Raw genomic sequence first — 24,222 nt, 5'->3', positions numbered from 1 at the left:
AGTCATTAGCAGAATTATGTGGATATACATGTGTTCCTGTTAATGCGTTTTACCAGGGGCCGCTGTGAGTGGAAAGTGAAACTCTGTTGTTTTGTGTGTGCAGATCTTTACCAGAATCTTGCGAAGTTTAAACCTTCCAGTTGGGGTCAGTCAGGTGGTGGCACCGAGATATCTCATCAACTCCTACGACATTGGATACTTGGTTTTATGGATCACGGCACTGCTGGTACACGCTAGTGAAGATTTTGACAAAAATTGTGTCAAAATGTTGAACTGCGACTGCTTACTTACCCATCAATGCTCATTTTTCTGCAGGGCGGACCAGGAAATCCTGCACAGAAAGAATTGACCTGCCTCTTCAACAGCATTGCCTCCTTCTTCCACCCTTCCAACCATGGTCGCTGGCAGGTCAGTTTCTTCGTCCTCTCACTCTTATACTTTTCCATCCATGTTTTGCATGAAGGAATCGATTAAATCCTTGAGGTGTTTATTACAGAAATGTGTGATTTGTTTTAGTCTCGATTGATGAGGCTGCTGCAGCGACTGCCAGCTAGCGTCGTACGCCGGGTGCATCGGGAACGCTACGCTGAATCCAGCTGGATCACTCTAGTGCCCGAGTGTCAAAAACTGACAGATGCAGACCTGCAAGAGTTCACCCGCAGCCTCACCGGCGCCGCCCTCTTGGCCATGTTCAGGTACTGCATTCTCTTTATCAACTGCATAAGCAATTCACTAAATCTGAATATCTTGAAAAGTTTATTTTAAGTAAAACTGTAATGTAATACTGATTCATAACACACAGACCAATGTTTTTCACATTAATTTGATAATAATGGATTAATAAAAATCCAGGAATCAGTTTTTCAAATAATTACAATATTGCATTAAAACAAATAAAAAAGGATATTTGACACAGAAATGTTATATCCCACACAAAAACAAAAAATTCGAAGCTGATAATTGTCCAGCAGTCAGCAATATCTCAACAAGGAGAGCAAGCTACAGATGGTCATCCTTAAAAAGTTATCAGCTGGAGTGTTTTAGCTAAGCATATTTTCAGAAGGTTTACTGGAAGGAAAATGTATTCTATAAAAATGAGCACAAGTAGCAGGGATAACAACAACTTTGCAAGGTTTATGAAGCAAGAGTTTGATTGCCTTCATGCCGTATGTCATTTGTGCGAAGGGAGCTTTGACTAATTATGACCAATTAGTGCTGTACTGCGTAGTAGAAGGATATACTGTACTGTACAGTTTTCCAACATTTCTAAAAAAACAAACAATTTCTTTCTATTTTGCAGATTTTCAGGGACACAATTTTGGGTGTTTTATTAGCTCTAAAAACTTTGATTTTAATCTGTAATTAATCTATGAAATAGGCATTTCACCTTTTAAATTACTGAAATGAAATCAATGATATTTTAATTGTACGAGATATATCTGGAAGCAATTAGCCTAAACAAATCACAGAATGACTTCAGACTGTTTTTCTAAATGCACTTTGGCATTCCTAATAAAACACGTCCGGGACTCTGGATTTCTGCCACCGAGTCCCTCAGGGCTTGAAAATGGCACCGTGCGTCTTTAGAAGTTTATGGCATGAACATAAATAGCAACAACCTGGCTGGTGCATATTGCTAGGAGTCATCAGGCAAGAGGAGGGCTATAACCTTGAGAGGTCACCAATCTATGACAATGCAACTTAGAGACATGCTGTACAGCATGAAAGAGGCAGATTAACCTAACAGACATGTTTTTTGATATTTGGGAGAAAAACTGCAGTGTCAGGATAAAACCCACATGCATCCTGCACACAGAAATTTAAACTCATGAGCTTTTTGTTATACCAGCTTTAGTATTTATTTAGTTAGTTTTTTGACAGGTTTAAAAAACCTCCCAAGGGATATAAATAAAGTTTTACAGATGAAGTTCAGTTTAATGAAAGTTTATTCAGTTAATTAAATCTACAGTTCTCAGAGGTACACCTCTGATTGGCCATAAATGTTGTATTATTTTGGAGTCTTTAATGGTGTATTGGAATAGTTTTATTCTCGGGTGAAAACAGCCTTGATGACTTTTAAAGCCAGGGTGTCTGCGCATCCTTGAAAAGTCCTAAATTCATGTATCTAAAATTAAGACCTTAAAATGTTTGAAATTAAAAATGTAAGTTGACCTTAAATACAATAATCGCAGGTTTTAAATTTTATTGTGGCAAGACGATTCAATCTTGTATGTAGTTTTTATTGGTTCTGTCAGGCAAAAGTTTAAGTTGCATGCAGACATCTTTACAGCATTTTGTGAATCAAGGTGGTCGGAAACTACCGTAGCTGCTAATATACCCTTGCTATCTACCTTCTTTTGAGCCTGACATGGGTAAGTGTAAATGTATCACCAGTTGGCTGGATGATGTTTGTGTTTGCCATTTGCTCACTTCTGTTGCCAACCTGTATGAGCCAGTAAGATCCTCCAATCATCCCATATATTTATAGTTTATTTGTCTTAAATTTCATTCAAGCTGCTATTAAAAAAATGTTAAAAAGTCTTAAATTTGGCCCACTGAAACCTGCAGATTACACCAAGAATTGGAACTGGGTGCACATATTTCATGTTATTGAGAAATTTCTGTGATTCACACACAGGGATAAATTACATGTGCAAATTTATAGACACACCAGCCATCAAAAAATGTCTGATATATTTCTGGCTGGAAGGCCAGTTTTTATGGCTGAATTGAGTTCATTTCCAGCCACAAACTCTGATTTTAAGCATCATCCACAAATTTCCATTCATGTTAATGTTGGGGCCAATCCAGAAGCTTAATGTTAGCCTGCTTTCTCCATTCCAAAATTAGTTTTGATGTGTGTTTATGATCACTGTCATGTAGGAACACCCAATTGTGTCCCAGTTCAACTCTCTAAGGTAAACTGTCACACTCAGATGAGAGGAAATAATAATCAAGAGCAAGTCATGACCTAGCCAACTGGAAACTGCTGGAACGTCAGTGTCATGGTGAGGCAAGAAATAAACCTCCTGCTTCGAAATTGACGCTTTTAAGCTCAACTAAAATTTGCAGCTGCCCACATGTCAAGTCAAGGTTTTTGTATTGCAGATTTCTGTAACAAGACAGTTCAAAGTGCTTTTCACCATAGTCAATAATGAAACAAGCAATAAAAGTTACTCAAAATCATCAGGCTAATTTCAGGCTGAATGGTGGTTCTCCATGTTTGGTTCTGGTTCTGGGTATTCAGAGCAAACTTGAACTAGTTTTGAAGCTGTGTGGATTGAGAGGAAACCCAGAATAAATTCAAACTTGCCACCAAAGTGCATAACGAGTGTATTTAAAGTTTTGACCGGAACCGTAGGTTGCTCGCTGACATTTAAAATCTAACAGCCGTTGCCAGATTTAGGCAGGAATGGTGGCAGAATAAATTTGTGCTCCTGCAGATACATATAGAGATGTAGGTGTCTCTGTGGGAGGAGGTGTGAGCACTCTGCTGCATTGTCTGAGCCAGTTGGTGGTCTTCTTGGTCGACATTCAGAGATCAGATTTTTTTTTTAGCTACAGCTTTGATTCAGAAATTCGATCCCAGCCATTTCCACTAATCAGCACCCTCTCCTTTTTAAATGTCAAAAACTGCTCACTGCTGATTAGTAGGTCAAACCTTTCATACCTGGAATCTGCAAATCTCGAGACTTAAAGATTAAAGCGATTCTTTTATGCCTTCTGCTTTAATGTTGTGAGCAGGTCACTGGAGCATGAACAGGTAAACAACCAGTAAACACACATGCAGTCATCTGAGAGCTGTGTCTCATTAGTGAGTCATTGCATGCACTTGGCCTCAGTCACAATGCGCCTAATCTGGACAAGGACAGCTCATCAGTGAGTATCTGTCTCCCTGTGTGTATGTGCACGCGGGGGTGTGCGTGTGTGTGTATTGTTCATGCTGTAACTCTGCTGTGTTTCCCTCTGCCCTCTCCTGGTGATCTGCAGCAAAACCGGCAGCACAGATGCAGCTTATGCTCTCCAGAACCTGGCTCTCCTCACACCACAACTCGTCATACCACCAGTACTTGAAAAGTGAGATCCGTCTGCACTTTGTGCAAGTTTTAAAGTACATTAATGGAGGCTTATTTGAGACTTGACCGAAGTAAGGTCAAGTCTTACTCGTCATACCACCAGTACTTGAAAAGTGAGATCCGTCTGCACTTTTGTGCAATTTTTAAAGTACATTAATGGAGGCTTATTTGAGACTTGACCGAAGTAAGGACTTTTGTGACTTCGAAATGCAAGAAGTAATTAAATGGTGTGTGTAAAACAGGACCTATGCAGCGATGGAGACCCTGACGGAGCCACACACCCTCACCGCCACCCTCAGCTGCATGATCGGCATGGCGCGCAGCCTGGTTTCCCCTGACAACCGCTACCCAGAGGGCCGTGCTCACGTGCTCCCATTGCTCATGGGTTCTCTCCCGGGGGTGGACCCCAACGACTTCAGCAAGTGCATGGTGAGTAATGAATGTGCCGATAAGTAGTGAAGAAAAATTATGAGACGGGATGACAATAGAGCTCTTGCTGATTGAGTTCCCTTCTTATATACTCAGGTCTGTCCTATTAATTAGTCCAGAAAGTGGAATGAATACCTCAGTTTGAAGAAGTTGTAATTAATGTGTCTTGGTTGTCTGCTCGAATAGTAAAATGGATTGCTTCCCTCGTCTGCTGCTCCCGTTTTCTCCACGCTGTATTAATTATCGCAACAGACCCAATGAAAAGATTTGAAAAATCTTACCTGGCACATTATTTAACGCATGCCGCGATCACGTCAGATGATGTAAATTGATCTGTCCTGGATCTCTGTCCAGATAACGTTCCAGTTCATCACCACCTTCACCACCTTGGTGCCTTTAGTGGACTGCTCATCTGCTCCTTTTCGACAGATGGATCTCACCGAGGTAAAACCAGAACAGATTTCAAACATCTCTGCAGATTAAACACAAACAGGACAACAACCATGCTGACTTTTAAGATACAAGACAAAACAAGTAAATATGAAGACTCCATACATCACGGGCGCCAAGAGGTTTTCTCTAAAGCTTAACGTCTCAAATCTAAACAAGTGAGCGGTAACTAAAAAGGACACTGAAACCTTTTTACCTGGAGGCAGAAAAATAATCAAATAATTGTCTATACCTTCTGAAAGATAAAGCTACTCCAACATGCTGCACTTTGACAGAAAGCAGAAAAAGAACTTTGTTTTCCACCATTATTTTATTCAGAATTAGTGTTGTTTAATCAGCTTAACATATGTGAAAAATAAAGATTGAAACTAAACTTATTGTTCAAAACATAGTTACAGTATTTGCAAGTCTGTTGTGCATCTGTTGTTGTTTAATTCATTATTCTTTTACGTCTCTAACAGGTAGGACAGATGAAGTAAATCTGAAGTCTGTATTTACAAAGTGATGCTTCAAAAGCACCCATCATTACGTCCTTTTTATTTGTTGGGTAACTTGACACATAAGTTAGCGTATGTGCTTTCTGTCTTTCTGACAGTTAGAAGAAAAACTTGCATCACTTTAATGTTCCCACCATAAACATTCAGATGTCAGCTCAGCTTAGCATAAAGCCCCGAAAACAGCGTTTCAGACTATCTGACACTAAATGCAGCAATAAACAACAGACGACAAAATCCACCCCTACACGGCGCTAATTATCTGCTTATCTGTTGTTGTTTTTCTCAATCGGTACAAAAATCAAAGCGTGAAAACACCATGTTGGTCATTTTTCTCCAGCATGGGGACACAGACCAGCATTGTGAGTCTTTTTCCAGCATTCGTGCCGAACCACTTATTTTCATATTTAAGGGATGATCACTGCGGTTGGCTGGGATGTTTAATCCCTCTAGCTTGTGCAGGGACTCGTAGTGGGTCTCCTCTGAGATGGCATCCAGGGGAACAGAGGGGACTCTCAGCATAGATGGGCAGGGGGTCTTTCTGAAAATCTCACCCAATCTCAAAGTGACATCTTGGCAACCCTGCAGCGAAAATGCAATTCAGATTTCTTCTAATCACAGTTTTACTCTTGTAGTAATTATCTAAAGATGATTACCATGCTGATCAAGAGCTTTCCCTTTGAGGCTCACTTCTGTAAAATGTATTTCCCGAGTAGACTAACAGCTTTTTTCCTCAATTAAGCCATAGAAAAACAAATCATAGAGATATTACAGAAACACATTACCTACATTTCTTCCCTGCAGATTGAAAAAGATCTTTGCTTTGCCTCAGCCGGCTTTGAAGACTTCGTGCTGCAGTTCCTGGACAGGTAGAGATAAATTAGCTAGTCAGCCTGTCACTCTGTGGAGCTTTGTTGTCATCGTCAGAATACGGATGTGTCTCTCTGTTTGAAATGCTCTAGACTCCCTGCCTCTGGAGTGAATAAGCCTTTTTGTGTGTGTATGTGTGTCTGTTTGTCTTTTTTTTTAATCATATCATTGTTGACATTTTCATCACAGACGAGTGTTTTAAGTTTGTGTTGGCGTGTGTGTGTGTGTGCGTGCACAGATGCTTTGCGCTCATAGACAGTAGCACTCTGGAGCAGACGAGAGACGAGACGGAGACGGATACCCAGACTCATTTGGAGAGCCTGGTGGAGCTGGGACTGTCTTCCACCATTAGTACAATCCTAACACAGTGCTCCACAGAAATCTATAAGGTAGCGCAGAAATACACTCCGTCACTGACACACACATGTCTCAAAGATAACAAGCCTTCAGTGTGATGTGACCTTTAAAAATGTCTTTTTCAGGTTCAGATTCTTGAAAGTAAGCTTTTTGCTTTGACTGATGACATCTTTCATGAATATGAGATTTCAGTTTCTGTTGTTTTGTGAGTTCTTCTTGCTTGATTTGACAATAAAAAAAAATTGAAGACTTAGTTTAGGTGGTAAAATGTGTCATTTAAACTCTACATTATTTACCAGCTAACACCTGATGTTGTGAAGGATTAACCCAGACACCCTACCATTGTGAGAGGTGCTCTAAAAGCAGTTTTCTGTCAGTTTTTTTTTTTTTTTCAAATAATTATGCCTAGTTTTTATTAGACATTAGTTGCACAAACATCCATTTGAGGGTTACAGTCACGAGCAATAAATTCAGTCCAGAATGAACTGGTTGTGCAAAAGGTGTAGGCCTAGGTCTGGGTAAGTATGGAAGAGAGAAAACTTTCAAAACTTTATTTCTTTTTGTAAAAAAAACATAGAAATCAAAATACAAAACATTGCACTTTTGCACTCGATTTCTATTTTTCTAACTATTTATATTTTGGGTTTTGATTTACTGACTGATAAAAAGGTGAATGCATACTCAAAATAGTCATTTCAGTGCTTATTTGAGATCTAAGCCAATCCATGTTTAGATTTTAAACTAATATATTGTTTACATGTCAGCAAACAAAGCATATTTTATTCATAGAAGCAGAAAAAAGCAGAAAATTGGAAACATGTTTTTTTAATAACCTATATTTAGCATTACAGATTCTGAAAAAAAGAGTTGATCTAAGTAGTGGGTCAGTAGTAAGTAGTTTGTCACTGTCAATTTGAAACTCAATTTAAGATCTAGATTATTCCCTGATTTGTTGAATATGTAGGTTGTGCAATGTTACAACTTTAAAAGCAACCTTATAATAATTGTATTATTCTCGAAAGACTGTTTTGTAAGAAATTATGAGAAACAAATTCAGATTTGAGTAAATTATGGTATTTTAATGTGTAAAAACACTGTGTGTGACTAGATGTCATAAAAAAACCTAATAATTATTCTTAAGAATAAACAAGAATGCAATTAGTGTTGTATTTTAAGCTAAAATGCTTATTGATCAAATTGTTAGGTTGTCTCAAGAAGCATAGAAAATGTGAAATATTTACATTTTTTATGTTAAGAATATTAAAACTAGTCTGGATTCAGTCATAGCTTTAATATTAAATTCCCTTCGACGAAAACTACCTCTCTCTTAACCTCAGGAGTAATGTGAAAAAGGCACAACTTTAATATTGTCATTTGTAATTACAGCCACTGTTTAGTAAGATTGAACTAAACTGGCTTAGTGTGCTAAACTGGGCCTGGTGTCATCCTTGAGTAATGTTAATAGTTTGGAAAGAATATAAAAATTCTGCATGTGCAACTAATTTACGCAGATTTACGAGACAGACTGAACATTCTGTCCTCAATAATGTGTAAAGCCTGTGTAAATTAATAATATTAATTAATTAATGATGCAGTAAAAAATTATTGCTTACACCAAAAACTGAAAAAAAAACCCATTTGCACAGACAGTTAATACAAATAAAGTGCATCATCTGATTTTATGCTATATTGCATTTTGATCAGGTTGCGTTGCAGAAGCTGTACAACTTTGCCACCTCCAGCATCTTTGAGACATGTGTGTCAGGCAGAATGGTGGCTGACATGTGCAGGGCTGCAGCAAAGGTAACGTTGACTTTATCTTGTTTTATTTATACATGTGATGCAATTTGCCTTTGTCTGCGTTATTGTACAGAAACCAAAAAAAAGTTAGTACAGCTTCCTAAGGCTATGCATGTTGCAGAATACTTTCATTCCATTTGCTATGCTCATTTTCATTGCTTCTGTTCTCTTTTCTGTGTGAATGTGTGCCTAATTGTGTGTGCTTTTGTATGTTTGGGTGCTTTTTGCATGTTCTTGTGTGTTTGCAGTGTCATCCTGCTGAGTCTCTCCGTCTGTTCGTCCCTCACTGCTGCAGCATCATCTCGCTCATTACTGACAGTCAGTACCACACCATGTAGAACAGATCTGTGTGTAGACAGGACGTGACGCTGCTCACAAGACTATTTGAGGCCTCAAATGAACTAAGAATAGGTTTATTCAGCAGGTCCTTTCAATTATACATGAAAGCTGAAGATAAATCTTCAGTCCTTGCTCCTTCTTCAAATTTCTGATCACTGTAACCTCAAAAAGTTATAAAATTAGCCATCATCTGAGCCTTCAGCACCTCCCCTAAAGGAGTAGTTTGCAAAGTAAATAGATTTTAAGAACATTAAACTCTTAGGTGACCTAGTCAGAGAAAATATCACAAGTTATTTTTTATGCACGAAGGCAGTCTGGTGTACTCTGTGCTACGGCACATCTAATCATAACCACAATCATTTTTACAGTCTTAGTCTTGCTTCTGTAAACAAGTGATATTTATTTTTGATTGATTTTCTTTAATCACATGTTAATTAAAATACATTTTCAAGGGACATTCAGAGTTTATGTCAAATGTCAACTGGAATAATGTGATACAACACTTTGAACCCAAGATTATGGGTCCAAATTAGGCATAAGAAATAAAGTATTTGATGAAAATAAATAAAGCTTTCTGTGGGTTAATGTGTTTGTGTGTAGATGTGGAGTTGCAGAACGAAGATGAGCTGGATAAGGAGCTGTTGTGGAATCTCCAGCTGCTCTCAGAGGTGAGAGGATAAACTACTGAAGCACCTTAAAGCTTTAAAAAACACTCAGACGATCACTTATTGTCATCTGCACCATGTCCGGAATTTGTATTCATTCTCAAAACGACAAGAGAACAGATGCTTGGCACCAATTTGCTTTTTTTTTTCGGAGAAAAAGCGAGAAACAATCGCTTCAGAATTATAGAAAGGATATTACAAGAGAAAAAACACTAGCCAAAAGACATTTCTTACAGTGTGCACCGTTCAAGGTCATAAATATCAGAGCACTTTGTCGTTAACCAGAACATATTGACACTCTTTCAAGTTTTTTTATTACTCCTGGGAGCTCAACGCAAGGCTGAGTGTGCCAGACGCTGTGATTTACTGAAGATCCTCAAAATTTAAGGCGCAGCTCTCCAAAGAATTGAACGTTCTCAGTTATACGTGTGTGCGTTTGTGTTGTATTTAGGTAATCCGTGTGGATGGCGAACAGCTGCTAAAATACCAAGGGGAGCTGGAGCGCATCCTGCTCGTGTGTGTGCATCTTCGCTGTAAGCAGGCCTACACACTTGCTTGCAGTTTGCTGGAGCACACACTCCGCTCGCTGTCTCTCATCTATCCCACCGAGTACCGCAGCACCTCTGGGGGCTTCGATGTCGACCTCCCCATCCGGGTAAAGACGCACTGAAACTTTTACAAAAAAAAAAAAAAAGACAAAACCGCACTCATCATTATTTAATTCCATTTTTTAGAGACCAATAGCTTTCACTTGTTTTATAGCATATTTTCAGCTCAAATTCAATAATGAATATGTTTAAATTGGGTTCAGATATAAAAATTTATAAGAAAATGACTTTAGAGTACTTTGTATATCCATTGGATCAATCTTTCAAAGACTAATAAAGCAGATAGCAGTGTAACAATAAATTGGCATGAATTTACTCTTCTGAGAAACTTGACTTTCCTGTAATATATGAAAGTAATTTGATCAGTAACTTGTCAATCCCTCTGATTGTTTTTCTTTTTATTGTTTCATGTTGAATACTTTGAAAGGAAAGTTTTTGTCATTTACACTCTGTTAAACTCTGACTAATGACTCCGACTCATTAAGACTTTGAAAGTCTTGTTCATTTAAGGTGATGGATCAGCACATGACAGAAAATAACCTATTTTGAATAGGATCTTTAGGCACTTTTCTAACAGCGTGTCACAAAAATGAAAAATAACATAGATCGTACAAAATGACAGACATGAAAAGGCATTTCAGCACCAATAAAGTGGTTTCCAAACAGCGACGAGTTACTTGACACACGATATATCATCAGCAGATTGGATGATATATCTGATATAAACTGACACGTCATTTTATATTTTACATTCATTTATTCTCTTTCCTTACGATTTGAAGACTACACAATATGGTGTTACAGTGAGATTCAAGTGGGAGAACATAACTAAAAAAGAAGCCAAAAAGAGAAAATTGTGCTGACTTAAAAATATTGCAGTGGCCTTGATTGTTCCTGAATGTTTTTAGTTGTTTGGATTCACTGAGTAAATTACAAGATCAGAGAACTGCATGAACATGTATTAATCTACAGGTGAAAATTAAAACTTTTATCTGCTTATCATAGAAATCAAGCCATCTGAATCCAAAAATATCCTATTATTAGTCATTTTATGGACCAAAAAAGGAGGATTAGATTCAATTAGAAGTAAGAGTTCTGCTAACATGCACACATAGATGAGACAATTTGAACAAAGATTTGTTCAGATGATGGCAGAATTACTGTTGACTCCTGTTTTTTTCCTAGGGATCTCTGTTTCTTGTTCCTTTTAAACTTGCAAATAATTTTCTTATATTTATTTATGTACTTGCCACCTATTACGTAGCTGTGGTTCAAACAAGTTCATCTAATGCATCGCATAATTTTTCTATTCTATTGAAGCGTAGTGTAGTCATTTTCTTATTTGTTAAATTTATTAGTTTGCAGAAAAGTTAGTGGCGTTATTTGTTCTCTTCGATTAGACTTGTCTTCATGTCTGTTGCATCTGTTTTAAATATTTAAGACTTTGGTAGATGACATGGGTCTGTGGTTTTGAGGTTGACTGGCTGTGCTGGTTCGCCTGCCAGTTGTTCCAGTGGAAAAAAGTGGCAACAGCTCATTGCAGCTCTCTGGGTCTCCTCCTGCAGGACTGGGGCCGAGCCGGAGATGTGGCAACTTTGGGTGTGTGTTGGCATGTGCCGTGCCAGCAGGAGGAAAACTTTGTTTTCCAGCTGCTGTCGTCGCTCCTGCATCCCCAGCTGCAGCGAATCAAAGGCCACGTGTCTGGAGATCAGCCAATGACCAGGTGCGCAGTCGTTTGTCTCACTTTCGGATCTGCAGAGGCAATCCGTCACACACTCACGTTCAAGCCAAACAAACAGGACAGTGGTCCTCCATTACTGATGGATGAGGTCTGTTCACACCAAAAGAGAAGGCAATACATATGTTTTAACTATCTTTCCTGACTTCTTAATCAAGAACGCAGAGTAGGGAAAGTTGTATTTAGCAGCCCAAAGTGTTGGAAAACCATTGTGGCGTCTCCAGGCACATACTGCAGAGGAAGAAGTGTTATGTGGTGTGTCGTTAACAGGGAGGAGTTGTGGCAGAGCTTAGCGATTGTGCAGCACTGCCTTCTTGGAGCTGGGAGCATGCTGCCCCCATTGGATGGCGCGCACATCCCTGACTTGTGAGGCTGCAGTTCTGCACACTAATAGTATGGAAACACGCTTTTTCATGCTGACTTGTCTCACGATTGGCCTTTTCTCAGGATGCCCTCCATGGTGAATCTGGTTGAGATCAAACTGCACGTAGGTGTCGACTATGGTAAGAGCACAGTGCACGATCAAAAGCACCACCAGTGTCAGTGGGCGATAAGTGCAGCTCATTCTGCATTCTGCATATATACGGGACGTCTGTGTGTCTTCTCCCCCCTTCAGATGATTCATGGGAAAACTACAGAGTGTCCATCTGCCAGACCATGAGACTGCTGCTTCGTGAGTGGAGATTTTCCCTTTAAAACTCTCTTGTTTGAAATGATACTGCAGTGCAAACTCGTATCCTCTTTCTCTAATCCAGATCACATCCTGGAGCACTCAGAAGATGATACAAAATCCCTTTTTGTCATCATTAAGGTGCCCGATCCTTTATTTCTGTCACAATCACTCTAGGGGATGTCAAACTCCTGGAGGTTTTTCCAATTTAAAACCTGAGACCATAAAACATTACTTCAAATGTGACATATCTTGTACAACTTGATTGAAAAAAAAAAAACAACATAAGTGGAAAAGTATTTAAAATTTTTTTGAAGTTGCAGTAAAATTGTTGCATAAGTTTGTACATCCTAAACTAATAATTAGTTTGATTTCAGTATTCATTGTTCTTTGATGGCAGTCTGTCTTAACCTGACTGTATTTGCCCACACGTCCCTGCAAAAGGTCTTCAAATTTGTCAGATATTTTGGACATAGGCACACAAATTCTCAGTCTCAGAGACGTAAGACAAAACTAACATGCAAGTAATATTTCAGCAAGATACAATCTTTTTTCTTATCATGATAAAATTCTAAGAAAAGTCAGAATTCAAGAAATTCTGGGATTTTTCTTAAATGGACATCACTACCAGTTACTTTTAGCATTTGGATACCTCAAGAGTACTTGCCTAGTTCAATTTTTGTCTCGATTCTTTGAGTGAAATCCACTAATGCAACAAAATGTCAAAACATTGTCAAACTATAGCCCATTTTTCCACAAACGTTAGCCAGGCCTTTAGGAAGAAGATGCTTTTTTCTTGCAGCCATGCTTCTTAGTCTTGCTATAAAGGGGAAACCGTGGAGACGGTTGCTGCATTTAGGACACAATCACTATTTGGAAAATTCCTGCAGCTCCTAAAAGTGTTTCGATTGGCAGCTTTCCTGACCAGTTTCCATCTTTTCTTTTCATCAGTTTTATCCCTGCTGTCCCATATTTTCTCCAGTTATTGATGACTGTATATATTGTCATAAAATGACTTGGAAATTTTGATGCTCTTCTCCTGTTTGAATCCATTGTATAATGAGATCATTTTGGTCTCTTGTAACCTTTCTGGCTACAAGAGAAACTATGGCTTTCGCTGAAGATGTGCAATGGTGCAAATGGGCTATATCTATTTGAGGTTAGTCAGATTCACTTTAAAGTGGACCGGTTATGCACATTTCACATTTTGCACATTTTTGTACTTCCATTTGTGTCTCAGCTGCTTCTAAAAACAGCCCAAGAGATTAAAAAACACCAAGACATTGTTTGGCAATAAGTTAATGTTTTTTAGTGTTTGGAAAGTGAACCATTTCAAAAACCTCCTGATTGTTATGAAACAATTCATAGGCACTGCACTGCTACCTGGCAACCCTAACGAAGCCCAGCTTGTCACCTAGCAACCTAAGTTGAGCTCCAGCAAATTTGGTCAGCTGGTTTTCATCTGTATGCAAAACAACAAGTGTTTTGTTGTTGACTTACATTCAGAAACCACTTGCTGAATGGTGAGAAGTATGCAAGAGGCTCCACTTCTGCTTTTCAAAGATGTATGCATCTGTTTGCAGCCATTTTTACATGAGCGTAAACGTTGAACTTTGGGGGCGTGGCCAGCAGCAGCTTATTTGGATTTAAAGTGACAAGAGGCCCCAAAACAGCTCATCCTTAAAGGATGTGTGTACACTTTTGAGATCTGCAAAGGGCTCACTGTTCTCCATTTTGCTTGCAGATCGTCAGTGACCTCATGTTTTTCTGCGGCACACACAAGAAGGAGTTTGACTCACGCTGGAAAAGCTTCTCTCTTGTCAAGAAGTCAATGGAAAACAGGGTGAGCTGGTAGAATGACAGGTTTAGGCCTGCTTACTGTCATCAGTTTCAATAAGTAACTTACAGGATGATTTAAACGCCTTGCCTTTTCATTTTTACAGCTTCTTGGGAAAAAGCAGCACATCAGAGCACTGCTCATCGACCGGGTTCTGCTCCAGCATGAGGTTCGCAACGAGAAACACACTCATGCCAGAAAATAAATCTTCCATATTTTCCAGTGGTGAAAATTGTATTTATTTATTTTTTGTTCTTCCTTGCGAGCAGATGAGAAAACTGGTGGTTGAGGGCAGTGAATACAAAGTGGTTCATCAGGAGCTGCTCTGTGATCTGCTGCTGCTTTCTACCAGCACGTACAGCCAGGTAGAAAACTAAATTCAGAACAAAGTCTGGCTCCCATTTTCGCATGATGCTGGGGTGAAACTGGAGCTAACTGTGCAAACACACATATTCCTGCAGGTACGTAGCAGAGCGCAGAGCGTGCTGATGACAGCGATGGGAACCTATAGCTTCTCTTATAGAGACATGATTCCCCGTATGTTACAACTGCTGTCTCCACAGAACACCGCGGGCACGGAGCAGCAGTTCAAGGTACTGGGAACACACACGTCCAACACGTGACTCCTCAGAGCTGCCTCTCTCTCTGGTGCTGAATATAAAAGACATGCTAAACTGCACCGTCTTAGTATTGATGGCTTGGTTAGTGTCACTGAAATTGGTAATTCTGTGGATTCTGCCCTGATTTTGCATGTTTTCAACCAGATGTTGAGGCTGGAAGCCTGGTTTTTCTTTTCCCTGCTCACACTTTACTTTACAGTTTTTGCTTAATAAGGTCTAAGACACACAAGTCAGAGATGTTGATATATTGATATCTGCTACATCACTGAGGTATAGCCAGAGGTCTACAGTTTACACAGCAGCCCAACAGGTGGCAATAATTCACTACGAGCATATTTAGCAGGAAAAAAAAGAAAGTTCTTATTAGAAATTTAGCCCAGTTGTTGTATCCCGGAACAATAATTCATCCTATTGTGAATAACAACAATGTCATTACGCAGCTTTTGTTCAATAGTTTTCTGGTTTTGTTTCTCCTTTCCTCTCTATTTCATTTGCGGTCTTGTTGGTGTGTCGTTTCTTTGTCACTGTGTGACAAACACATTTTATTTTATCATTCCAGATCCATTGTGGCAGCACATTTCTTTTAGTCAAACAATCTAAGTTGTTTACAGAAGGGCATGTAATACCCTGCCACACTGGGAAAGATGATGACATTTAGAAAATACTAATGTGAAACCATGAAATGAACACAAAGAGTCCAGAAGGGTGCTTTAGTAAAACTGTGCTCTGTTTGGCATTAACAAAACATAATATGGATGTAATGAAATAAGGGTTTCATGGTACGTCTTACTGTTTGGTACATACCTCAGCTTTTACGTGATGTACAGATGAGAAACAGCGACAAAAAGTGCACTTTTTTTGTTTTCATTAGTTGTTTTATGACAGGAACTGTAGCTAAACTTGTTCACTGAATAGAGCAGAGTTCTTGTTTTCAGAAATTCTGGTAACAATGTAACTGGGTATTGCAACATAAATGCTCTTTGACTGGCGAATCGCTACATAGCTCGGATATGATGTAAAAACCGTCAAATTAACAGTGAAAATGTAACATTACTTCCACTCTTTGTTTGAGCTGGCTTAAAAATTAGCATTATTCAAAAATGTATGATATATCTAAAAGAATTTTCAATAATTTCACTGAATTCTGATGGAATCAACTAGGTCACTTGCTCTTTGGTTACCTAGCAACTCACTCACTCGCTGGTTACCTAACAACAACTTGCTGAGTAACTTACGCAGCAACGGTTTAAGGTTTCACCACTTAAAAATGAAAAGAAAAAAACGTGTTGAGTCAAAACTGTGGATAAAACTGAAAAAAACATCATATTTGCTTGTCAGTATTTCAGACATTTAATACAAAAAAGCAATCTATAATTATCAATATCAACAAATATGAAACGCTTATATTGTGACACATTTTTTAGCCATATTGTCCAGTCTATTGATTGACATTAAGGGATTGTGTTCGTCACATTCAGTTTTGAAATCTTTATCTCAATGCCTTCACATCACTGATTTATAGGCTGATTATATTTTTAAGGGTGTGCATCCATTTGACCTCTTTTTGTTCTTCTTTTCTTCAGGGTAGTCTGTACTGTCTCTTGGGTGCTCCCAGTGGTTTCTGTCCAGCAACCACACGGGACTGGGATTGTGTCGGGGAAGTGTGGCCCGCTCTGGTCCGATGCGGACTATCACACTCGGTGACCCTGGAGAAGCCCTCCATTGGTCGACTGTTTGATGACATCATTGATAGGATTCATCGCCTTCACGACACCATTGGAATCTACTTCACTGTGAGACACGCATCTATTAAAAATCATAAAAACTATCCTTGACTGTGGTCTGTTAACCGTGGGTCTTTCTCCTTTGTTCACCTTCCTGTGTAGGTGTCAGAGAGATGTGTCGAGATCGCCAACCAAATTGCACAATCTAAAAATCCAACACCTTGTTCGAAGCCCCCGTCCAAAGAAGAAATAAAAGAAGGAATTCAGCGGCAGCGAATCAGAAATGTTGTTGCTGCAAGGTAAGAATATTAAAAAAATAAATAAATAAATCAAATAGGTGTTAATAGTTTTTACTGTCCAACAGATTTGACATTTTAATGTACTATAGAGTAGAGTTGGGTGAAAAATAGCCAATTTTAATCATCTTATAGGCTACAGAAGAGCTAGTGGGAATTTTTGTTGCTATTATTTGTAGTCAGTTTAATGCTTCTGAACATTGCTTCTTTGTTTTCTCACAGGAAATATGAGAAGCTAGTCAATGACCTGTTGGATTGCCTTGAAGACAGAGATCTGTAAGTTGTTTCCTTACATGTACATTTTGTGCTGTGTTCACACATAGAAACTGAAACAAATGATGAGATTAATAGTGTAATGTCATTTTTTTTGTTACCAAGCATTAGCAATGCTAGCATTATTACAGGAACCGTGGTGATTTTAGCTCACCGGAGTACAGCTTTTTTACAATATGAAAACTATTTAGGCAATTGCCAATTGGAGCACACAAATACATAAAAGCTAGGGCTAGCTCTCCAGAAAAGCTAGAAGCAACTGGAAGTTACAAAATAGTAGCATTTTTAAACCTCAGTGAGACATTTCTTCAAAAGTAGTACTGGTAGGTTAATTTTGAAGAAGTTTCCTTTCTCCAAAAGGAAACTTTTGGAGAAATAAGAAGACACAGCTACATAAATGCTAGCGTTAGCTCTTCAGAAGCTGTGAGAGTTATTGAGAACAGCTGCAGATTAAAACTGTTGTTGGCCATTACTTTATAAGTTGTGGATTATATACATATTTTATGACTTTAGGTACATGACAACCATTAAGACAGGCAATCATGGCCAAAAGAAAGCTACATAAATGCTAGCATTATCCTTGCAGAAAATAAGAAAACTAGAAAAACTCCTATAAATGCTTATTTTAAAAGTTTTAGAATTCTAATTAATTTGTTGTTTTCCTATCACCAATCATTAAGGGGGGAAATGACAATAAAGAGGAAGTGATTCACACTTACTGCATTTTACATTGTTAGCATGAGTACTGCAGCTAGCTTCAACAGGAAGTGAGATATGAAAACTTTCATAAGTTCAAAAGTTATGGAGATGATCGTTTGTAGATTTTTACCATGTGGCAATCATTTAGGCAGCTAATAGTTTGAGGAGTAAAAATAACATATTAGCATTAGAAATGCAGCAAAATGAGATGCTAAAGAAATATAACAAGTATACATTTCAAACTCTCTTGAGCAATTGCTTCAAAAATTAAGTGATCCTTATTTAACAACGTCCAGTATTTCTAGCGCTTGAAAATGTTTTTGTAGTAGCTAATGAAAGTCACCATGATAGAAATTCATCCAGCAATGAGTGATATTCTGCCAAGAAACATTAAATACAGTCCTTTATATTGACTACTGGTAGCTTTTTATTTTACCACAGCACCCTCTGGAATAATTGCCACCCTACTTATTGGCTCTTGCTGGCGTAGTTGAATGTTCATTTAAAATGTTTTTTCACCTGAATATGCTTTGTGTTTCACAGAGAATTGCTTTTTTGCTGCCTGAAATTACTTTCTTTTGCCTCTGTGGTCTATATATCTGTTTTTGTTTCAGACCCTGGAAGTTTGAGCACATGGCCACAGACCTGCTGGCTCTTCTTCTGCGAGACGATCATCCTCTTCCACCTGATGCTGTCCTCTACTTCACACAAACCCTTGTTCATGACTCCATTAGCATACGCAAGGTCTGCATCTCTCTGTGTGTGTCTTATTATTGTGTTTTTCTTCATGGTGTATGGAATCTAAACACTTTCCAGGTATCTGCTTTTCCCTCAGGTTATAAAAATGGAAATAAGGTGGCTGAAGTGCTTTTTAGGTGCTACTTTTCCAGCTGGAACATGATGCCTAGAAACATAAACGTCCTTTACTTTCTTATGCCAGAGCACCTTATCAGCATAGATATTGAAAATCTACTCTCACATACAGATTCAGGTGTTATATGACATAGTTTAAACACAGATGTTCAGCTTTCATACTAACATCATAAAGTTTATTCTAGACAGATCTCATTACATTTATTTTCAGCAGTAAATAATATCTAATAACACACAGCAAAGCGTTATCCAAGGTTTATTATGTTAGATCATATCAGATACTATGTGGCAGGAAATTATGTGTGTACACTTGGGTGCAGAGAAAGTTATAGAGTAAGTGATTCACACTTACTGCATTTCAATTTTGTTTAAGACAAATTTACTCAGTTAATTTTTATTGACATTGCACTCTATATTTCCCAGTTCCACACCAGTAAAATTGCAGTCAACTCTACAGTTATGGCCTGCACTGATAGAAATGTGTTTTAAGGCTGAGATAAATTAAAATTTAATTCAATCTGATCATGACTAAATTTAGAAAAAAAAACAACTATTATCTTAGTTAATCAAAATTGATTTATATAGTGTTTTACTAAATCCAACATTTATTAATTTATAACAAAATTGAAACAAAAATGTATATATATACACACACACACAGAGACAAAAATAAGCACCAGCAAAACATTGAGAATATGTAAAATATATATAAATAATACTCAAATAAATAAGTCTTAAGTTTAGGCTTAAACGTACCTGATCTACAATAGCAGTTGCATTGGGAAGTAGTGCATTCTGGGAGCAGTTTCAGTAAAGGAGCGATCACCCCACTGTTTGTACCTTGACCGTGGGATTTCTAAGCGGCCTTGATTTGAAGATCTTCACACATTTTTTCTGTTTGGGAAAGAAATCTCATGTTGCAAGACAATTATTTCATAATTTTTTATACTGCAGTGTATCTAAATGCAATAGAAAATTTTATTTTGAAGCTATTTACACATATTTGCTCGGCAGTTTGCACCAGTGAAAGGGTTTGAGACAAAAATGCAGATCTTCATTAAAGCAATAAAACTCTTAAAACTCCGGATCCTGTTCTGAAATCAGTGTTAATATTACAGCAAACTCTACTGAAACAGACATGATTTGTCCCATCCCTTATGATAGAAGCAGAAGAAACAAAGCAGCAAAGTATATCCACCTTATATCTTTTGTTTTATAATGGCCACTAACAGCTGTTGATCATAATTCAGTAATACCAGTTAAATCTTGCATAAAAGCAGCAGCATCAGCATTTTATCAGCAGCACAGCAGATGGCCAAACTCAGCCAGATCACATCTGCTACTCAACGACTCTCTTGCTTTTCTGCTTTTGGTTTTTATTCTTGCAAGTTGTAAATTTCCTCCTCTTCTTCTTTTGTTGGCTGTAATTTGCTTAAAAGTAACCAAATTTAAAAACAAGGTACTCTGCCAACAGAAACATGGGGAAAATACATGTAAAAGCAGATAAATCAATCAATTATAAATGTCAGTAGTTATGTGGGACCTGTGCTCATTTTACTCTTTGCTAATAACCTGATTTTGTGTTGCTTTGCAAGAGTATTTATAACCCTGGGGTTTCATTTTGTCACATTATAATGATTATATACTGTATATATATATATTGTTGGGATTTTATGTGGAAGACCAATGCAAAGTAGTTTGTAATTGTGACATAAAAGGAAAAAGTCTTATGGTTTTCACAGTTGTTTCTAAAAGGAATCTGAAAAGTGTGGTGGGCATTTATATTCAGCCCCCTTGGTCAGTATTTTCCTGAACTTTCACTGCATTACTTTTGGGGCAAGCCTCTACCTGAATTACACATCTAGAGAAAAGGTTTTGCATCTTTATGATGCTGTGTGGTTTCTAATAAACAAAACCTAGAAATAATATTCAAAAACTTTAATAATGCTTTTTACCATAGAATTCAAAATAGAAGCATAAAGCCAATATTGTTAACATTCAAACTATACACATTTTTAATATGATGCAGCTAAAATTACCAATGTTTTTATCTGTTACTACTGCTAAGAGGCATTGCTAGGGATATTTCCAGTCAAGTAAATTTAGATGATATTGCACCATAGTGTTTTTAATCTTGAAGAAGTAAAATAAGAAACATTATTTCTTATTTCACATAACAGTCATCCATCTAGAGTCAAGCATTCAACTGATCAATATGCCAAAACTTTCAGGAGACTAATGTAGCACAGAGAAAAAGAAAAAAAAACATAAAGGACTGTGAAGAACAACTAAAAAGAGAAATGTGGTTCTCTGGATTTCAAAAAGTGTACAACAACAGAGCAGAAGCCTGAAAAGCACGGATTTTGATTCAGAAAGGTGATTTAAAGTTTAGCTGTGATGAAAACAAAATGTCTGAATTATATTTGTGATATTCTAGATAGCTTTGTTTAGGAATATAACCAAAAGATATCTGCTAAGGTAAAACCCAGTGATATTTGTACTCATTCACAAAAATGGACTTTAAATCTGTAACACAATAAATAATTCACATGCATGTTTTGCTTTATTGTTATTTCCATCAGATAAATTCAGCATTAGATATCTGTGTTTTTGTGTGTGTATGTGTTTTTTTTCTCTTCTTTTATTGGGCTTTTAAGAACGGGATAAATTTAGATTTAACATTCTGTATGTGATCCAGAAACTGTTAAGCATTTAAAACATTTATGATAAACAGTTTAAACTTTCTTTCTGCTAGGTGTCAATCTCAGCCATGGCAGGAATCCTGAAACAGCTGAAGAGGCCGAGAAAGAAAGTGACTGTTAAGCCTTCGGATATCAGTGAGTTTATACGCTCCAAGCTAAATCCACGATCAAATTAGAAGTAGAATGCTTGATTCTTGTTGGAAAAGGGCTTCAGAAGTAAGTTTTATAACATAATGTTGAGTCTTGCGTAATTTGTGAAACCATAGTGGATTCCCGCCTATTCATAGCTGGGTATTTGTGGATTTTTCTGTGGAACATGACTCCCAAGTTTTTTGTGGATTTTTTTAATGAACATATATAGAACATTTAAAAGAAAATGCAGCTTGGGAAGCTGAAATTCCCCCTGTGCAACACTACTTGACTCACTCCTGGGATTTGTAGGGGTGCCCTGACATGTGCATGTTAAGGTTGTCAAAGTCAAGCTAGCATAACTGACCGACTTCTCTTTTTCTGGCTATTTTATATTAAAACTTTTTAGTGAATTGTGAACTTTATCTAATTGTCGTAGGTTTGACAATTAATAGGAAAGCACTGCATGAATTTTTCTTTTATATATTACATTTAGTTGGGTTACCATATTTAACTTTGGGAAAACCCGGACAACGTGCAGCGAGGGGGGGGGTGCTGGCCGCACTTACGCGGCTCAGGGATTGCGTGACACGCAGCGCCGTGCGCAGCGCCCTACAATGCACTGTAAGCTATGTAATGTGTTTTGAGGCAGTTGACCAAAATCCCGGACGATTTTGAAATTCCCCCCGGACATCTTGTTAGGTCTGAAAAGTAGGACATGTCCGGGAAAAAGAGGACGTCTGGTCACCCTACATTTAGTACATTTAGTGAGTTGACAACTTGACATCTAAAACTATTGGTAGTCGTGGTCGACAAGCAGTTGTTTTGCCCTGCAGCAGGAAACTGGATCTTGATGTCACACTGCATGATGTCACACTGCAATGTATCTATAGACACGCATATTGTGACAGCTTTTATTTGATAACCTTAATCATGCAAAAAAGAGGAATATCCCATTTTGTCCTTTTTGTAGAGCAATTCTGCCTCTGACACTGTGAGGTAACCAGAGCCATCCTGCTTTTTGCCTAAGCTGACATGTAAATGCATGTGTTGTAAAATAATGGTTTCTTTTTCTTTTTAGGTGGGATCAAGGATCCAGAGGGGATTTGTGTTGGGGATCGTGAGGGAAACTGCTGGCTGCAGTATGACAGCAGCAACCTGCCTCTGAGCCAGGAGCAGTGGGACTCTCTGCAGTACGTGGAGAAAACTCACTGGGGCTACTACTCCTGGCCGAGGTAAATACAAAATGACTAATTGTTGCGCTGGTGGATTTGGAAACTGGAAGGCGGATTAACTGCTTAGTTGGAAGGAGCAAAATAGCTGAGTGACTCAAGTGCCTGTTTGATTAGAGGTGGGTCTTTGTGGCTCTGCAGCCACGATTATGTCCGACTGACTGCCGGATGACTGATCTGGGTTGGTGGATCACTTGCAGGGGGTTGAACTGACTTCCTGTCACGGCCCGGCCCAGATAAGGCAGAATGAACAACTTACTGCCTACCCCAAATAGAAGAATTGATGCATAGGCAGAGGCTTGGCTGTCTTGGTATGCGAACTGCGTGCTGAGTAACTGACTTTGTAATCATCCATTTATCCTCGCCGCTTATTTGAAGACAGTGTGTGTCTATCCAGAACTTTTTCTCCCTTTGTGTTGTTATCTATAAATCACAGCAGCCTCTTTTGTCTGCCGCTTCTTTCAGAGAAATGATGATCTATGCATCTTCCGAAAAGCCACAAGATGACCTGCCATACGAGGAGATGAGTGAGGTGTGTGCTGATGCTGCACCGCACACATACACACACACGCACAATAAAACAAAGATCTCTCTGTGGCGCTTTATAGTAGCATTCACTTGTGTGTCAATCAGGGCGAGAAGATCATCTTTGAGTACTTCTCGGACCCTGATTTCATTGACCAGTTGATAGAGTTTCTGTCTCTGGAGGAGCGGAAAGGGAAGGACAGCTTCAACCCGCGCCGCTTCTGCCTCTTCAAGGTACAAATTTGACCTCATCCACTGACAATGTGACAAATACAGAGCAAAAGCACAAAATCTAACCAGGTTAGGTTTTCTAGTTGTACAAGACATTTCTCTTCTTGTTGTATGTTGTTTTTAACTTTTTTGTACAAGCACTTTGAATTGTCTTTGGCTGAAAGGTGCTATATAAATAAAGTTGCCTTGCCTTGCCTAGTTCAGGGCTGGAACTAACAATTATCTTACTTATTCATGAATCTATTGATTATTTTTACAATTAATTGATTAATCAGATTTTTAAAAATGGCCACATTCTGCAGATTTGTCTTTTAACTAGATAAGCCTTTTCATACATTATTAGAAATACATTAAAACATGTTATCAAACGGACCTCATACGTACACTTTATTCATCAACATGGCCGTTTTGGGTGCAAGTCCCTGACATTTGTCAAATTAAGTGCCAAAAATAACAATATCAGCGTTCCTTTTGTGAATTTAAACAATGCAACGCAAAACTTATGCCACTTGGAGAGCTTTAGTAGAACATATTTACAGACAAAGATGTTTTATCTATGTATTGTACAGTTTTGGCTTTACTTTT

General features: G+C 38.2%; 1 protein-coding gene across 1 annotated transcript in view; it reads left to right on the top strand.

Annotated features, from left to right (window-relative positions):
* Nucleotides 1-24,222, top strand: part of psme4b (proteasome activator subunit 4b) — a 48,620-nt gene that overhangs the window by 10,283 nt on the left and 14,115 nt on the right. Inside the window, exons 8-36 of the mRNA XM_028030193.1 lie at nucleotides 104-226; nucleotides 316-408; nucleotides 517-695; nucleotides 3,991-4,077; nucleotides 4,319-4,505; nucleotides 4,860-4,949; nucleotides 6,254-6,318; nucleotides 6,558-6,708; nucleotides 8,381-8,479; nucleotides 8,725-8,794; nucleotides 9,416-9,483; nucleotides 9,932-10,135; nucleotides 11,654-11,811; nucleotides 12,097-12,192; nucleotides 12,274-12,329; nucleotides 12,443-12,499; nucleotides 12,582-12,637; nucleotides 14,241-14,339; nucleotides 14,440-14,502; nucleotides 14,603-14,698; nucleotides 14,795-14,926; nucleotides 16,537-16,746; nucleotides 16,840-16,976; nucleotides 17,196-17,249; nucleotides 18,560-18,689; nucleotides 21,574-21,655; nucleotides 22,731-22,884; nucleotides 23,347-23,413; nucleotides 23,515-23,640. Coding sequence (XP_027885994.1) covers nucleotides 104-226; nucleotides 316-408; nucleotides 517-695; nucleotides 3,991-4,077; nucleotides 4,319-4,505; nucleotides 4,860-4,949; nucleotides 6,254-6,318; nucleotides 6,558-6,708; nucleotides 8,381-8,479; nucleotides 8,725-8,794; nucleotides 9,416-9,483; nucleotides 9,932-10,135; nucleotides 11,654-11,811; nucleotides 12,097-12,192; nucleotides 12,274-12,329; nucleotides 12,443-12,499; nucleotides 12,582-12,637; nucleotides 14,241-14,339; nucleotides 14,440-14,502; nucleotides 14,603-14,698; nucleotides 14,795-14,926; nucleotides 16,537-16,746; nucleotides 16,840-16,976; nucleotides 17,196-17,249; nucleotides 18,560-18,689; nucleotides 21,574-21,655; nucleotides 22,731-22,884; nucleotides 23,347-23,413; nucleotides 23,515-23,640 — 3,189 coding nt within the window. The remainder of the gene's footprint in view (nucleotides 1-103; nucleotides 227-315; nucleotides 409-516; nucleotides 696-3,990; nucleotides 4,078-4,318; nucleotides 4,506-4,859; nucleotides 4,950-6,253; nucleotides 6,319-6,557; nucleotides 6,709-8,380; nucleotides 8,480-8,724; nucleotides 8,795-9,415; nucleotides 9,484-9,931; nucleotides 10,136-11,653; nucleotides 11,812-12,096; nucleotides 12,193-12,273; nucleotides 12,330-12,442; nucleotides 12,500-12,581; nucleotides 12,638-14,240; nucleotides 14,340-14,439; nucleotides 14,503-14,602; nucleotides 14,699-14,794; nucleotides 14,927-16,536; nucleotides 16,747-16,839; nucleotides 16,977-17,195; nucleotides 17,250-18,559; nucleotides 18,690-21,573; nucleotides 21,656-22,730; nucleotides 22,885-23,346; nucleotides 23,414-23,514; nucleotides 23,641-24,222) is intronic.

Source organism: Xiphophorus couchianus, chromosome 10 (genome assembly GCF_001444195.1).
Source record: "Xiphophorus couchianus chromosome 10, X_couchianus-1.0, whole genome shotgun sequence".
Classification (NCBI taxonomy): Eukaryota; Metazoa; Chordata; class Actinopteri; order Cyprinodontiformes; family Poeciliidae; genus Xiphophorus; species Xiphophorus couchianus.
Note: the sequence above shows the minus strand (reverse complement) of the source record. Positions and strands in the feature narration are given on the sequence as shown.